The 16,638-nt window shown below is 37.4% G+C and overlaps 1 protein-coding gene across 1 annotated transcript in view; it reads left to right on the forward strand.

The window, feature by feature from the left end:
• LOC132124499 (histone-lysine N-methyltransferase 2C-like) overlaps positions 1 to 14,593 on the forward strand; it is a 170,387-nt gene extending 155,794 nt beyond the window's left edge. The window contains exons 49-61 of the mRNA XM_059535560.1: positions 14 to 192; positions 1,223 to 1,359; positions 1,463 to 1,682; positions 4,124 to 4,263; positions 5,496 to 5,591; positions 6,031 to 7,183; positions 7,546 to 7,682; positions 9,660 to 9,802; positions 10,568 to 10,742; positions 11,695 to 11,811; positions 11,913 to 11,986; positions 12,365 to 12,473; positions 12,588 to 14,593. Coding sequence (XP_059391543.1) covers positions 14 to 192; positions 1,223 to 1,359; positions 1,463 to 1,682; positions 4,124 to 4,263; positions 5,496 to 5,591; positions 6,031 to 7,183; positions 7,546 to 7,682; positions 9,660 to 9,802; positions 10,568 to 10,742; positions 11,695 to 11,811; positions 11,913 to 11,986; positions 12,365 to 12,473; positions 12,588 to 12,680 — 2,773 coding nt within the window. The 3' untranslated portion in view covers positions 12,681 to 14,593. The remainder of the gene's footprint in view (positions 1 to 13; positions 193 to 1,222; positions 1,360 to 1,462; positions 1,683 to 4,123; positions 4,264 to 5,495; positions 5,592 to 6,030; positions 7,184 to 7,545; positions 7,683 to 9,659; positions 9,803 to 10,567; positions 10,743 to 11,694; positions 11,812 to 11,912; positions 11,987 to 12,364; positions 12,474 to 12,587) is intronic.
• Positions 14,594 to 16,638: the final 2,045 nt, after the last annotated feature.

Consider the following 16,638-nt stretch of genomic DNA (forward strand, 5'->3'; position numbering starts at 1 on the left):
GTGTCTTTAATAGGGGTCAGGATCATTGTGTTGACAGGGACACTCCAGACAGTTACGTCCCATCATCCTCTCCTGAGAGTGTTGTTGGCATGGAAATCAGCCGTTATCCAGATCTCTCTAGAGTTAAAGAGGAGCCGCCATCCCCTGCTGTCTCTCCAGTCATCCCCATAATTTGCAGTGCCAGTGGTAAAGGTAATCTGAAGAGACTAATAAGAAAGACTATTAAAAACCTAGTAAGCTACCTGCTGAGATAGTATTTTAAGACATTGCATGTGCACAACTATTGTGAAAGCTGTTTTAAAGCAATGATGGATCAAGCAAAAAGTAAAAGATAATGGGGTGACACTTATATAATGTGCTGGCATCTGTCGTCTGTATCTATCCATAGAAGGTAAACATAACTGAGTGAAACAGTGCCTGCCTCCTTTTTTAGCAATGCTGGTTTTGGAAGCATTTTTTCCTTTCATTTTTTCCTGTAGGGATTCTTAAAGAAGCCTTTGTTAAAGCATTATAAGCCATGAACCAATCCTACCAGCTACAAAGAGTATTACAACATTATAGAAAAATCTGACAAAAAGGCAAAGGCACAAGACTGTGTACTTAACTGCTTTACTAAGGGAAAGAAGTACAATTATTTGATGGTTTGGGAATGGCAATACTTTAAATTAAAAATTATGGATAAATATAATAATCTTCATTTAAAGTTGTTGGTCATATCTAAAGAATTAATTATTTGAAAAACATGTCTATACAGATCATTTGAATATTTTGAGAGCTTAGGAAGACAGGCTTGATTACCTTATTCATGGTGCTTCAGGAGGTGGGTGGAGCTAAACATTTATTTTGGTGCCGATTGGTGGAATATTCTGTAAAATAAGCCTAATTAATGAAAAACAGATTGGCTCAACTTAGGGCTGCACGATTAATCGCATGTGATTGTCATGCATGACAGTCAGATGCGATTAATCGTGCAGCCCTAGTACAACTAAAGTATATACAATCGATTGATAACCTCAAAGCTTTCAGAACCTGATTGTTGTATTCTATCATCCTAAGATACCTGGATCACAAACATGCTAATGTTTTGTACAACAGCATAATTGCTTGTGCAATATTGCATAAATATTCGATGCAGTAACATATTGTTTTAAAAAGTTGAGTCTAATTTAATATTGGTGTGTTCTGTGTGTTGGTATGAGCAACCTTGTTGTTTTGCCTCTAGGTTCTGAAGCCAGGGAGTGGGAAGTCAAGACCGAGCCACCAAGCAGTTTCTTTGCGTCACAATTTGAACAGCTCTCTGCATGCTCACAAACAGACCTGGTATCTGTATCTGTTACCCTGAACCCAGTGGCAGCACAAGTGAGTGTCTGCAATTATATTATCCATTCTGTAGCAGTAATGACTTGTTCAAAGCAAGACTGTTTACATCTCATCTCTGTCCATATGTCTGCTTGTGTCCCAGAACATTCAAGGAGTTGTGTCAAGATTGGCGAACATGCTTTGTGTGTCCATACCTGGGAACTTTGAGGTGATACGCTGTCCAGGCCAAGAGCACCGCAGCTCAATAGACATGTTGAGTGGACTTAAGGTTCCCTCTCAAACTGCCCTGTTCCACCAACAACCTGGTATGAGGTTCCACAGACCACCAGGTGCCCCGCTATCACAACAAGCATTCATCGAGGGTGAGTATATATAAAACAAGACAGGCACTTATTTTAACCACATCAGCAGACAGACTTCTAGATGCATTGATTTTGACTTAGTATCTCAGGGCTGCATTTTGCAGAAACATCTTGAAGTACTTAAATGTTACAAATGGTTTAAAGACCCCTTTTGAGGTGCTATCTGTTGGGTTTATTGGCTGTTTTTAATGTTCATGTGTAATTTTAAATCGGAGCACAAAGCCAAAAAATACTTTTTGGTTGCTTGAAATTCTCAAGGTCTCTGTTTTGAGTTTCAAATAAATTTGAAAATACATTTTAAAGACAGAAGTGAACTATAAATGCAATTATAGTTCACATTAACTGGTGTATGACACACGCTTGCAGTCCCCGCGGTTACTTTCTAAAAGGCATTCTTAAATCACAAAGTATGTTTTTTTGCTTTCAAAAAACAAGACGCGGATGTGGAATTTGGAAAAAAAAATACATGGTCTCTCTCTGTTCTTTTTTTTTATTATTTACTACTTTTGACTTGAGGGCCACATTTTTTAGGATGCCGTGTCATGCTCAAAGACACTGCAAAAGACGTGAGATGTAAGTACATAGGTAGTGCAGTTAAGTGGAAAAGCGCATGAAAAACTCTTGACGTGGCTTAATGTTCTAAACAACAAGCAGGGAAATCTATTTTCTCTCACATTTCACTTAATATAAACAGTGTACTTCTATGGCATGGTAATTGTAGTGGATATTTTTACACTTAACGTGACTTATATGCATTAAGGCAATGATATTAAAAGATAGAGCCTAGAATATGAATGCAACACAGAGTTTTACATTAAACATTTACCTCCCTCTGTAAAAAGTGATGTGCAGTTATGTTAGAGCCATTTCTACTTGGGCTTTTACCAAAATTTAGTTTTGTTGGTGTAACCTCATATATTTATAATGACAACAGTTTAAATAATTTATTTAGAAGTTACCACATGAAGCACATTTTTAGATTATCATTATGCTTTATGTGGCTTCTGCATTAACACATTAAAATATGAAATTCAGTATAGCTAAACCTTGAACATCCAAACAATTTTTGTGCCCTTGTCCACTGCTGAGCTTCTCTGACAATGACCCATTTCAAATGGCAAATGATTTAGCGGTTCAGTGAATGGCGACTTGTCATCAGACTTTCTCATGCAGTTGCTATTGTTCAGAAGTGCCCTGAACTTTGAAATAAAGGAGATTGAGTGTGGCTCCTTTGCAGATCTTGCGCATGCTGTTATCAAACACCACTCTATCCTGCCCAGTGTCCCTGATGTTGCAACAGCTCTCAGTTGTTTCTAACTTCACTTGTAACAGTTGCAACTGATAAATGATAGTTCTCGAAATTGAAAGTCATCAAGACATTTATCCAGAGCACAATATCACAAGAACGACTGTCCAGATTAGCTCTTCTGAGTACTGAGAATACCTGTGCCTAATACACTAACATTAATACTGCAGTAAAAGACTCATAGAGCACAAAGGATTCGCTGGTTAATAGTCAAAAGTTGATATGTTAAGATGTATAGAAAGTTTTTTTCTCAAAATGTTGCATTTATAAGTGTAGAGTTATTCATTTAATTGTATGTTTTTCTCCAAGTTCTTATACTGTTAATTTCCTTCCTGCAAGACATGAATTTGGCTTGTAAAAATTCTAGCGATGCTGATGTATGCCAGTGTTTGAACTGAGCCATGTTCTTAGCCTACCGGTACATTAATTTTATTCAGCTTACTGTTAAAAAATGTAGAGGGGGGCCTATAACAGATGTTTCTGTATAATTTATTATTATTGATTATTGATGGACTAAATATTTATTCCTGCACGGGTTTCAGTCTGATTAAAAGCAATATCAAAATCACTACGCACATTGTATGGCCTATATAATATTATTCAATAGTAACATAAAATGTATCAATGCTAATTCACCACATTAGTTACTGTTAAATCAGTCATATAAAAAGGGGAATAAGACTCAGCAGTATGTTGCAGCAGGTGCACAATACATTTCATAAATGACATCACCTCTGGTGGGAGGGGCTATCACATTCTTTGTGGGGGGGGGGTCTCATAATTTCAACTTGCAATGAGGAAAAAAAAAGATGTCTAGAGGTTGGCATCGCTAACTTTTAAGATTGCATTTTTAAACTTTGGTTTGATTAATCGATCTGAATATTTGAAGGGAAAAAAAACTGTGTGAATATACGTATATATATATATACGTATTCATATACGTATAATGCTTAAAACACCATGTTCATAGATTCAAATTTAAGTACATCTGAAAGTAACAGCACATTAGGGTTAATAGGCAGAAAATATTTTCAAAACATACAAGCTTGATGGATGTAATCTGTTAGAAATCTCTTCAGTTAAGTTCTCTGACAACTGCATGATTAGTAGGTTTGATATTTTTCTTATATTCCAGGTTCAGTTATGGTCAGACCAGACTATCAGATGGGTGGAAGCGGTCCAGGGCCTAGACCACAGTGGTGCTCCCATTGCAGGGTGGTGGTTCTTGGAAATGGTGTTCGAAAGTCCACTAAAGACCTGCCAATAAATAAGCAGGTATTAATTTGGCATTTTAATTACCTGAACTCGCAGTACCCACTTGAGCGCTCCAGTATCAGTTGTAGCTAACAGTAAACGGATGCCCAGTTCTATTTCTGACAAATCATATAAAAATTGTAAAAAAAAAAAAAAAAAAAACTCATTAAAATAATCAGAAATGGTTATGGAGTAGCACATCAGCATATTTAAAAAAATTCTGAAGGATCATGTGACACTGGAGTGCACAGAAACAGTTATTTCAAAGAAAAAACATCAAATTGAAACAAAATTTGAAATGCAACGCAGAGAATTCTGGGAACGTTTACGTTTTTTCCCTGTACATTTTACAGGAAATTACAGTTAACCATTTAACAGGCTTGTACTGTAGCATTTTCACAGTTTTTTACTTTAAAATCACAGTACTTTTTTACAGTGTAGCCTATAATTGATGCTTAAAATTCAACTTTGATCACAGGAATACATTATATGTTAAAACATTCAAACAGATATTTTCAATTGACACATTTCACAATAGTACAGTGTTTACTGAAGAAAATATTTTCTCTACAAAAGGGGGGCTCGGCAGAAAAGGTTTGGGAACCCGTGACCTAAACCATACGACTGTCATTTAAAGCATATGTATTCTAGTTTCTCATGGATACCTTGTTAAGTCATTAGATCTAATATCACTACCTAAGGGCTTCGTGTTTGCTCAGTTGGTGTGGGCCTAGACTATATCCTCTGAACACAGCACTGAAGAAGGCTGAAGCCGAGGGCCACAGAGCACTTAAAAATGTGCAAACCCCTCAAAGTCCTTCAAGGAGGCACAGAATAGTGCTCCAATTATGCTAATTCAGTCCTTGATGGGAAATGAAAATCCACCCTGCTGCAGTCACTGGGTTAACTGACATTACCCAAGGGATTGTGGGTACCAAAGCATGTTTGGTTAAAAGCTGTGAGATGCCCAAGTTCAAAAACAGTTAAGCCCATTTCAGGTTGTTTAAATCATGGGACACCTTTGATGTCTCCCACCCTTAGCCCCTCCCTTTCCTTTTAATAGTATGCAAATCGAATTCCTTATGGCATCAACAGAGGTTTGCAACATATGAAAGCTTTGATCTCTTGCCAGTAAGGCACAACGATCTAATGATGATTTGCGACAGTAGATGGGAAATGGCATGTCCTGTTTCCCCCCTTTTTTATAGCTTCTGGCTATGGTGAGCCTGCTCTTACATATGTTCTTTCTACAGGGCCACAGAAGAGCTGAGGGGACCCTTGTCTTCTGCAGCCATAACTGCTTTGTTCTCTATTCAGCGGCCATACAGACTAAATTGGTAGATGGCAAGGTAAGTAAAAACCACAACAAATCAATACAAATTTATCAACGGTTATCAAACAGTCATCAACTGCCTGAAACTAAAACGGCAAGCTTGTGTTGTGCTTTCACACTGACCTTGTGGGATCTGCAACTGTAATTAGAAAGCCAAGTCATGTTATTTACTGAAGGAGGGTGTCCATAAATTCATAAATGGTTATCGGGAGGCCAATAAGAAAAATGACAAACTTCATTACTTGAACTTGCTCAAAGTATTTTATCATTGTTATTTTTAAAACAACGTCAAAAGTTTAAATTCACATAAACTTCATGAGACTTTGAGAGCAGGAAATTGTCTCATCAGTATTTTTAATATAACCGAAGTGCCACTGGTGCAGTTTTCAGTTTTATTGTCCAAAGAATGCAAACTCAAAATAATTTTTTGTCTTTGATGTCTCTTCCTCTCACAGTCAAACTTGCCTCCACCATCTGACTCCGAGGACAAGCAGAATCCTACTAAGGTACTTCATCAGTACAGTAACAAAATATCAGATCTTGATGTGCACTGTTTGGCCCAGCTGCAGTATAAGCAGTCTCCACCCCCAGCTCCGATAATATCCTTCCCCTCCATTGCTTCTGAGACACTCAGAGGAGATAGCAAGTCTGATACTCTAAAGGTCACAGTCAAACTTAAGCCTCGGATACGAGCAGTACACAACGGTTGGGACGACCCTCGGTATTCATTAGGAAAGCAATTTAAAGCTCTACGTTGGAGAAAGTGGAGCATTCAAATTATGGTGCCTAAGGGTAACCACCACCTGCCGGAGGAGGAAGAGGTTGATGAACTACTGAAAAAACTGGGAACATCTCTTAGGCCTGAGCCCATGCCCAGAGACTTGCGCCGCTGCTGCTTCTGCCACGAAGAAGGTGACGGGCGCACTGATGGGCCGGCCCGTCTGCTAAACCTTGATCTGGACTTATGGGTTCACCTTAACTGTGCCCTGTGGTCTACTGAAGTGTATGAGACCCAGGCTGGAGCTCTCATTAACGTAGAACTGGCCCTGAGGAGAGGCCTATCGGTGCAATGTGCATACTGTCAGCAAACCGGCGCCACGAGTGGCTGTCACCGCTTGCGTTGCACTAATGCATACCATTTTACTTGTGCTCTTAAAGCTCAGTGCATGTTCTTCAAAGACAAGACTATGCTGTGCCACCTCCACAGACCCCGAGGAACTGGCTCAATAGGAGTTGGGCTGGCAGGGACAGAGCATGAACTCCGCTGCTTTGCAGTGTTCCGTAGGGTCTACGTACAGAGGGATGAAGCACGTCAGATTGCCAGCATCATCCAGAGGGGTGAGCGAGAACACACCTTCCGTGTAGGCAGCTTGGTATTCCATGCAGTTGGTCAGCTGCTCCCTCAGCAGATGCAGGCCTTCCACTCAATGTCTGCCATTTTTCCTGTGGGCTATGAAGCCAGTCGGATCTACTGGAGCATGCGTCATGGCAACCGTCGTTGCCACTACGTGTGTTCCATCGATGAGAAAGATGGCGAACCTGAGTTTATCATCCGTGTGGTGGAGCAGGGTTATGATGATTTGGTTCTTACTGGATCCTCACCAAAAGGTAATCAGTAGCACGTAATGGCATTTACACTGGTAACCAGTTCTGTTTTTTTCTTTCCCCAGTGATATCTGGTACCGATCTAGCTACAAGTGTGTAAACAACAATGAAAGTGTATAAACAACCATGCCTGAGAATATAAATACTATTTTTCCACATTTCTATTTTGGGGCATAGATAAGATGACCAGATATTTGAATCATATCTAAAAAAAAAATATCTGATTCTCCTTACAAAAAGTATTTGCACATTAAGCCTTGTAGTGTAAAATAAGTCATTGTCTGAGAAATGTCTATTGTGTTGAATTCTCCAGTTGTTCTGTGAGGTGGAGAAACTAATAATAATTTCCTAATGTTGTGGTGCAGGTGTGTGGGATAAAGTTCTGGAGCCCGTGGCGGAGAGAAGGAATGAGACAGGATCTCTGAAGCTCTTCCCAGTTTATCTGAAGGGAGAGGACCTGTTTGGACTGACTGTATCTGCTGTTACCAGGATTGTAGAATCTGTAAGTGAAAGTAAAATCATGCTTTTAAGATGCATATAGATGCAGGTAAAAAACAAAAAAACACTAGTTTTCTCAAAATTTTCCAACGTTTCATTCAAAGCGTTCATTCAATGAACTGATTTGGTCAGATGGCCAAGTCTGTTGTGATTGGTTTACCACATTGTGTGTGTGTGTTTGTCGGAAATGGTACCCCCATTGCAAAAGTTCCTTATTTTGAATGCTCGATAGAAAATATAACCATCTGTTATTTATCATACGTACAGGTTGTGATTCCATCAAGCCAGCTGGTCCAAATGAACTGATTACTGTTTTATCTTTCAGGAGCAAGTGTTTTGTGAATCCTGCATTGAACTCCATGAGATTAGAGAAGCAGTCATCAGTAAAATTACAGGAAAACAAAACAAGATTGGGGTGTATTGATGTGAATTTTAACCACTGATTCTTTGTAGCCTCATCTTTTGGGAGTGAAAATAAATTTAAGTTCACAGTGTAGGGCTCAGCGTCTTCTCGGCGTAATGTTAACCACACAAAGCTACAGTGTTTGTCAAGTCAAGTCACCTTTATTTATATAGTGCTTTAAACAAAATACATTGCGTTAAAGCAACTGAACAACATTCATTAGGAAAACAGTGTGTCAATAATGCAAAATAAACAGTTAAAGGCAGTTCATCATTGAATTCAGTGATGTCATCTCTGTTCAGTTTAAATAGTGTCTGTGCATTTATTTGCAATCAAGTCAACGATATCGCTGTAGATGAAGTGACCCCAACTAAGCAAGCCAGAGGCGACAGCGGCAAGGAACCGAAACTCCATCAGTGACAGAATGGAGAAAAAACCTTGGGAGAAACTAGGCTCAGTTGGGGGGCCAGTTCTCCTCTGACCAGACGAAACCAGTAGTTCAATTCCAGGCTGCAGCAAATATTTGTGGGCATGTCAAGTTGTTCACAACCTAGAACATAGGCAGGGCATTATGCAAATGTGTTACCCTGTATATTGTTGATGTCACACAAATGGAATTTTAATCAGTGCAACTCGTTTAGGTTGTTCTGAGTTGATTCTTTCTTTTGGAAAACAATAACTTCATTTATTGTGCACTTTTGGCAACTTTGCAGATTGTTTACATTCACATACAGCTACTTTACACACGGAATAAAAGCCATATATACGAAATGGCATAATGGGATACTTGTATTTTGTGGGTGTGGAAAGAGATGTGGTAGATTTTATTTCGAGTGGAAAAATAAAATTAGATTTCTATAAAGCACAAATGGGCCACCTTCTTTTAAAATCTCATTGTTGAATGGATGTCTACAACTTTTGGGTCTGTACCAGTACCCAGTGGTCTTTGCACATTTCACTTTTCTACTTACATGACATATCTCTGGTATTATGTTTCAAGTGTGCATGAAGACTGCAAATGTACATATGACTTTTACATATGAAGTTTTTACATAGCTTTATTCACCCATTTTGATTTTCAATACTTAGCACTTTTAAATTTTCATTTTTAAAAGTAGTACCTAAGTAACAGACAAAATGTATTGATAAAAATAATTTGAGAAAGTCTTATAAAATATAATACAAAAGCAGCATTAGATTTTGTAAAATGTATTTAGTGTGCATTAAGGTCACTGAGCTTTGGCATTTCTCAGAACTAGGACAGTCTTCAGTACTTCCTGTCTTTTGCATGTGCTATAAAAGTGGCCAAGACCACACAAGTGTGGGTAATGGAACAGGTCTCTTGTTGGTGTGACAGGCCAGGAGTCTCTGTATCACAATTGCTCTAGAATAAACTTTAGTTACTAGGACCCTTACGAAAACCATATATGAGAATTACCATTGCACAAAAAAACTGTTCATAAAATCTAATTAAGATTTGTGTGTTTGTGTGCGTGCATGTGTTCATAGATGGATAGATTTTTTTGTAAGCGTTCCTTTCTTAGTAATGGTATTGTAACATTAATCCTTGCTTTTTAGCTTCCTGGAGTTGAAGCATGTGAGAAGTACACGTTTCGTTATGGCCAAAACCCGCTGATGCAGCTGCCCTTGGCCATCAACCCTTCTGGATGTGCCCGCTCTGAACCAAAAGCCTGCACACATGTCAAGAGGTCCGTGTTAAGGTATTCTGTATAATTTCAACCTTTTTCGTCTGTGTTCCAATGTTTGTATTGGATTTCCTGCTTTCCCTGTGATCTGTGAGTGAACATCCATTCATCTTCCGCTTAAGCCTGTGAGCTTGGTTTGCTGCGAGTTAACATTACCCTTGATTAATCATTGAAAAATCCATTTTAATATGAAAAGAGAGAGACTAAGTGATAAGAAGTGGTTTATTTTGAGTTGGATATGGACAAAACGTCATGCATTTCAGTGAAGTCAAGAACAGTTCCAGCTGATTCAGTGATTCAAACCACTAATTCTGACTGATCGTTCAGTTTTTTTTAACTGATTTATAAAAATAAATAAATGAATTCATATATCCGGAGTCATTTGTTCGTGATTCAGACTACATTGTTGTACATGTTGTGTGTTTGCATACATGTGTTGTCTGTTTATTGTATTACTTCATGAGAATCTTTCTCATCACATTCAAATCAAACTGCTGAATAAATCAATACATTTTTCTGTGGCACTGTAGATTCACTATAGTAGCAGAATTTTTTTTTAATGAGTATAATAACTTTAGTATACTATTTTGAGTATTTCTAATATAATGTTTGGCCCACTTTAGCAGAAAAATGCAATGCCGGTATTGAAATAATCATTAACGGAAGCATACAGCTTAAATATCTTTACAATGTTTGAAAAAATTACTTAAAAATGGTTTTGAATATGAGTCAGTCCAGTTTGATTGAAATGAAGAACATATGCTTATGTTTCTGATGCAGGCCTCATACCCTCACCAGCAGTAGTTTCTCTAAGACCCTGCAGAGCTCTGGGAACCTGGCTGAGAGTGGTGTTGCCCCATACAGCAAGCAGTTTTTCTATTCCAAGTCCTTTCAGTACCGTCGTATGAAGGCTGAGTGGAAGTCTAACGTCTACCTGGCTCGTTCACGCATACAGGTAGAAAGATCATTATGGCTGAGAGTTTAGAGAAAATGATGATCTCATGGGATTTAGAAGCTAAAAAGATATTATGTGTGGAATAAACATAACTGTCCATACGGTTTCTGCAGTCTATAGTAGGGGTGTCCCAATCAGGTTTATTGTGCCCCCGATCCAGTCCAAGTCATTTAATATTGAGTATCTGCTGATACCGAGTCCCGATCCAATACTTAGTACATTCCAAGTGTTTGATTCAAGTACATTAAAGTTAAGAAAATCCAATATATACAGAGTTTTACAGAGAGTAAAAGCAGTGTGTGTGTGCATATATATGATACACTCTCGCTATGTATATATTTGCACATACTGTATAAAAACATTGGTAGAATATGGGACTATTGATGTAATACATGTGTAGATATATAATAAGCAGAACAATGGAAACATAAAGGTAAAAAAGTGTAGATATGGTTAGAAAACATGAAGCTTGCGGTGTCAATATGCAAGTCTTTCAGTCAAATCCGAAGCAATACGCAGCTCATAGCAGTGTATTATGGCTACAACATCTCAGATAGTCTGACGGCAGATGAAAGGTAAACAATAAATGAATGAGTGATAGTTTCAGAAGTGAGCATCAAATATCACTGGTTCTTCTCGTGCGTCACGTGCACACATTACTTCTCCTTTTCCTTTTAATGGCTTTTGGTAAATCTACTGAAGGCAGATACTTCCACCTATTGCACAACACCGGCATTACAGCTGACACAAATAAGGATCGGGCTGAGGAGAGCAGATACCGATCAGTAAAAAAAAAAAACCTGGATTAGCCCGATCTTTGAGATCTGTTTGGGACATCCCTAGTGTGTGTGTGTGTATAGATATAGATACACACACACTCTATATATGTGTGTGTGGTTCCACCTTGACAAAAACCTGTAATAATTTGAGTTTTTGTATTATTTTAATTCAGGGTTTAGGGCTGTATGCTGCAAGGGAAATTGAGAAAGACACCATGGTTATCGAATACATTGGTACCATCATTCGCAATGAAGTGGCAAACAGAAGAGAGAAGATGTACGAGGCACAGGTATACATTATGAGCAGACTGAATCTAAAATAATAAGTCATGCTGAACAAGTGCGTGTTAAGTCCATGTGTTATTCATTGAGGTTTGGTTTTGGTTTTCAGAATCGTGGAGTCTACATGTTTCGCATCAATAGTGAGCATGTAATCGATGCGACTATTTCAGGAGGACCTGCAAGGTGAAACATTAACTTGAATTTTTTTTAACATGCCAGCAATGTTATCTTTAGACCCCAAAGTTAGAAACCTACACAAGTACACAAACACTCATGCTTGGCCTAGGCTTTACATGTCTGTAAGTGTTCATATAGCTAGTTTTTAGTGTCAACTTGAACTTGCTCAGAAACAAAAAGTTTGTCCATCATGAAAGCTGTTGACCTGTAAGAAAAAAGTCTTTGCTGAGAAAGCAGTGCATATGTGAATTATGCTACGAAGTGCTTTTTAACGCACAGCAGACTGCAACATCACACAAAACCAGTCTTGCATAGCTAACAACATTTGCATTCACATGCTTTGGCCTCACTTGCTTAATCTGTTCCATTCCTTTTATCCACCAGGTACATTAACCACTCCTGTGGACCCAACTGCATTGCTGAGGTTGTGACCTTTGAGAGAGATCACAAAATCATCATCAGCTCCAACCGCAGAATCCAGAGAGGCGAAGAGGTGAGACTAATATATTCCACCAGTCTTTTAGGAATTTGTTCCCCACATCTATAAAATGCTGCCCAATGACATGGACATTTAACATTCTTTTCACTTTTTTTTTTTCTTTTTCAGTTATGTTATGACTACAAGTTTGATCTGGAGGATGATCAGCATAAAATCCCTTGTCACTGTGGTGCAGTTAACTGCCGGAAATGGATGAACTGAAAGATATCAGTGAAACAATTGACAATTCAACACATGCATTCCTTTTTATTATTGTTTAGACCCAGGAAACTAAGTCAATTCTATATCTATATAATGACAGACAAGAAAAAAAACATTGTTAGGCCATGATGTGGACCTCAGAGTCTTAGGGGCTATTAAAGGCATAATAGCCTGGTATTCATAAAGTTAAAATGACTCCAGGGGTCGGTTTTGGTTCAGTGGCGGAAGAGTTGATATAGTTTATAATTGAGCACCTTCACCTAAAATAAAACAGGCTGCACACTGGTAAATCTTAATTGCAAAGACAATGTAAATGAAAATGTATTTTTTTCTGCATGAGAGACGAGACGATGCGCTCTGGCAGTTGGCGATTAAGTGGTAAACATGATTTTCAGGTGGGCTTAGGCTTAAAAGTGCTGGCCGCAGCCTTATTTAGATATAAAGAGGCAGGTCCTCTGGGTATAATATATATATATATATATATATATATATATATATACACACACAAATTTATACACTTATAATTACAGAAATGTAGACACCACTGAACAAGGAATGTACTGAGAAGACTTCCTTAGGGATGAAGCTAAGGGAATTATTAACTTGCACTAAAACAGAAAGATACCGTTTAAATACTTGATTCCATGAGTCAGTTTATTTTTTCCTTTGTTTTGATTTCTGTAAAATAAGAGACAGCTTTTGTATTTATTATTGACTGAAGCTATTTTTTAAAGATATGGAAAAGCAGAGAGTCAAGCTGCTGGGAAAGCCTGCCGATTGGTCAGAACATGTTACTTTATATGATGTGTAAATATCCGTCTATAAATGAACGTTTTTAAATACTCGACCAAATGTTACCTTAACTTTATCATAGCTGTCTGGGTGACCTTTTGCTTGTTTGCAACAAAATGAAATTTTGATTAAAAAAAGAAAAAAGATTTTAAAAAAGTATTTAAGAAGGATGTCAAGATATCATTTTGAGTGTATGTATTGTATATAATTGTACAGATTCTGTAAAAAAAAAAAAAGAAAAAAGAAAAGATGAATTCAGAGTATTTTTGTTGTATTTAGAATGTAGAATCAATATTGTAAAACTGATCTGACCACTTGATCTTTTTCCTTACTTTTGCTTTTTTGCCATTTTTATATATTTTCACAAAACGAGCACCAATCGTTCTTATTGTGAAATCTTAACTCTGTTCATCAGATTAATGTGCGCTCTGAATTCCCTTTTGAAGCCACCCATGATGCATTTGAAAGATCTCAATAGTGCTCACGAGCTGTTCTTAACGCTACACAGCATAGACTCACGTTTAGAACTGCAGAGATGAAGTTCAATGCCTTTCACATTCAGAAAACGTAATGTGTAGACATTTCATGAAATGCTAAGTATGCTTCTTTCTTGTTTACATAAAAGAATAAAAGATAACTTATTTTGGTGTTGGTAAAAGTAAAAATCATGGTATGATGTCATAAACACAATTAAATAATGAAATAATTCAAACCTGGTAGTAGCACTTTGCAGACCAGTTTGAAATGAAGGTTTTTCATGTGCACAACTAATGTGGACTGCAATTTTTGGTATTCTTGAACAGTCCTGAGCTTGTATTATATGTGGCATGATGTATTTTTTCAATTTTCTGACAAATCAATTGTACATGATTTCTCAATGACTGGCTGTAATAAAATTTGTTTCTTGGACCCCCCCTTCATGTAAAATATTCAGACATTTAACAGTATTTTTCTTTTCTTTCTGTCTTTCTTTTGTTTGTTTTTTGTTTTTTGTCATGTATAGTAGTATCCAATGTTAAAATGAAGCTTTTCTTTTGAAGTATACAATGAGTGGGTTTTGGAGTTTGTGGAATCAGATTTAGAATCATTTACAAAAACAAAATAAAATATTTTATGTCATATTCCTTTTCTTGTGTTCATTGTGTGGTTTAATCAAAAAGATAGTTATGCTCTAGATTAGATTTTATACTGCATTTTTGAATGGACAATTTTATTTATTTATATTTTTTTTCTTTATTTTTTATTAAAAGTTTTCTTGGTGAATACAAAAAAAAAAAACGTGTCAAAGAAAAGAGCCAGGGTTTCACGGATGGCCAAATGATACATTGCAATTACAATTCAGAAGAGAGAGAGAGAATAATAATAAAAAAACAAAACAAAAAACTGTTAAATTACAAATAAATAAATGGAAAAAAATTTAACCGATCACAACAATAAACAAAATATTTTCTACAAAACATAAAAATTATAGAAAAAATTGAGCATTCATAGTTTTAGTTGTTAAGGAGTTAGAAAAGGATTTAATATAGAACTTAATATTGTCTTGAAAGTAAAATAAAAATTGGTCGATAACTTTCAGAATCTTGCATTTGTGATTAAAATATTTGGCAAGCAAAATTATTTGTTTGCAAAGTAAACATTTTCATATTGCTTCTCAAAAGCAAAAAATCCAAACAAAAATCTTTAAATAAAGATCAGATTCAAGTTTACAGTGAAGTTTTCTTGTATGAACACAATGATTTATTAACCTTTAAACATTGATTGATTCAAGAACCTCAGCTAATGTGATGGGACGAAAATTTTCACTGAGTCCATAAAGGATACAGTGCTGACGCTGTCATAACAGAATTAACTGTACAAGGAAGTTTACCAGCAAATAAGGTTTTGAGTCTACAAACACCCACAGTCAGAGTGCTGAGAAGCATGAGAACAAAAAAGTTTTAAAAAATAAATCCCCACTGGAATATCCAAAAAGGCATTATCAGAGTCTCTTGAATAAAAAAAAAATGGCTTTCTGTTTTAAAGTGTTCCCTAGTCCCCTGGCATTGAGTGAAGAAATAGATAATGTTAAGTGACGTGTGGCCAAGTACGGTGACCCATACTCAAAATTTGCGCTTTGCATTTATCCCATCAAAGTGCACACACACAGTAGTTAACATACGTACACACACCCGGAGCAGTGGGCAGCCGTACTGCTGCGGCAGTTGGGGGTTCAGTGCCTTGCCCAAGGGTCTCACCTCAGTTGTGGTACTGAGGGTGAAAAAGTGACCTAGTGACCTTTTGACTAATAGCATGAATATATGTTCCTGGTCAAAAGGTGGCGAAGAAACAAACAACTTGCATGTATTAAAAAAAAAAAAAAAAACAGAAACCCTAATGTCAAAGTTGAGGTCATTCAGCCTGATTAAAGATCTCATTTTTCTCCACAAAGGCACTACCAGCTACGAAGTAGGCAATCTTTCCTACCATCCGTACCTCATCTACTAGTGACCACATCTTCCTCCTGCTTTCACTGTTAACCTTGAAACTTAGAGAGGACCGTTATCCCATTGATTTTTTGGCTGTTGCCTATACTGCTGCTTTGTGTGTATTCAAGGAGAACAGGATGATTATACCATGGGTAGAATTCACTTTCTTCATGATACACTGTCAGTCATATCCAGAAGACGCTCTGTTCTGGCAGTCATTTCTGACAAATGTAAATCATTTCTTTCCTAACATTTTTCTCATTGATGTTGCTGGCACGCCATGTAATTTCAAATTCCAGTGCCTGGAGTCAGGGCCTGCTCTAGCCCTTTGGTTGCCCTAGGCGAGATTGAGTTTTGCGCCCCCCAGGCTGAGTATTCCTGGTCTCAGTGGTCTGTGTTTCACTGGGACCTGGAATGCTAGATGTGGCCCCTTCACCTGCAACAGCCAGATCAGTGGTGTTAAATTAAACTGTAACCATGTAGGTTATTAGTGAAGTTACGTTACGTACTGTAAGGTCATGAATAACATTTTAAAACAACAATTTCCAGGCCTAAAAACGTACTCGGTTACTAAACGTAACCTCGGTTCTCTCTAGAAGAGCAAACGAGTACTGCGTCTTAGCTAAGACACTACGGGAAAAGTCTCTTTTCACGAAATACTGAAGCAAAAAATGATACACCAATAAACCTGAAGCAAC

The sequence above is a fragment of the Carassius carassius genome, chromosome 42 (genome assembly GCF_963082965.1).
Source record: "Carassius carassius chromosome 42, fCarCar2.1, whole genome shotgun sequence".
NCBI classification, from domain to species: domain Eukaryota; kingdom Metazoa; phylum Chordata; class Actinopteri; order Cypriniformes; family Cyprinidae; genus Carassius; species Carassius carassius.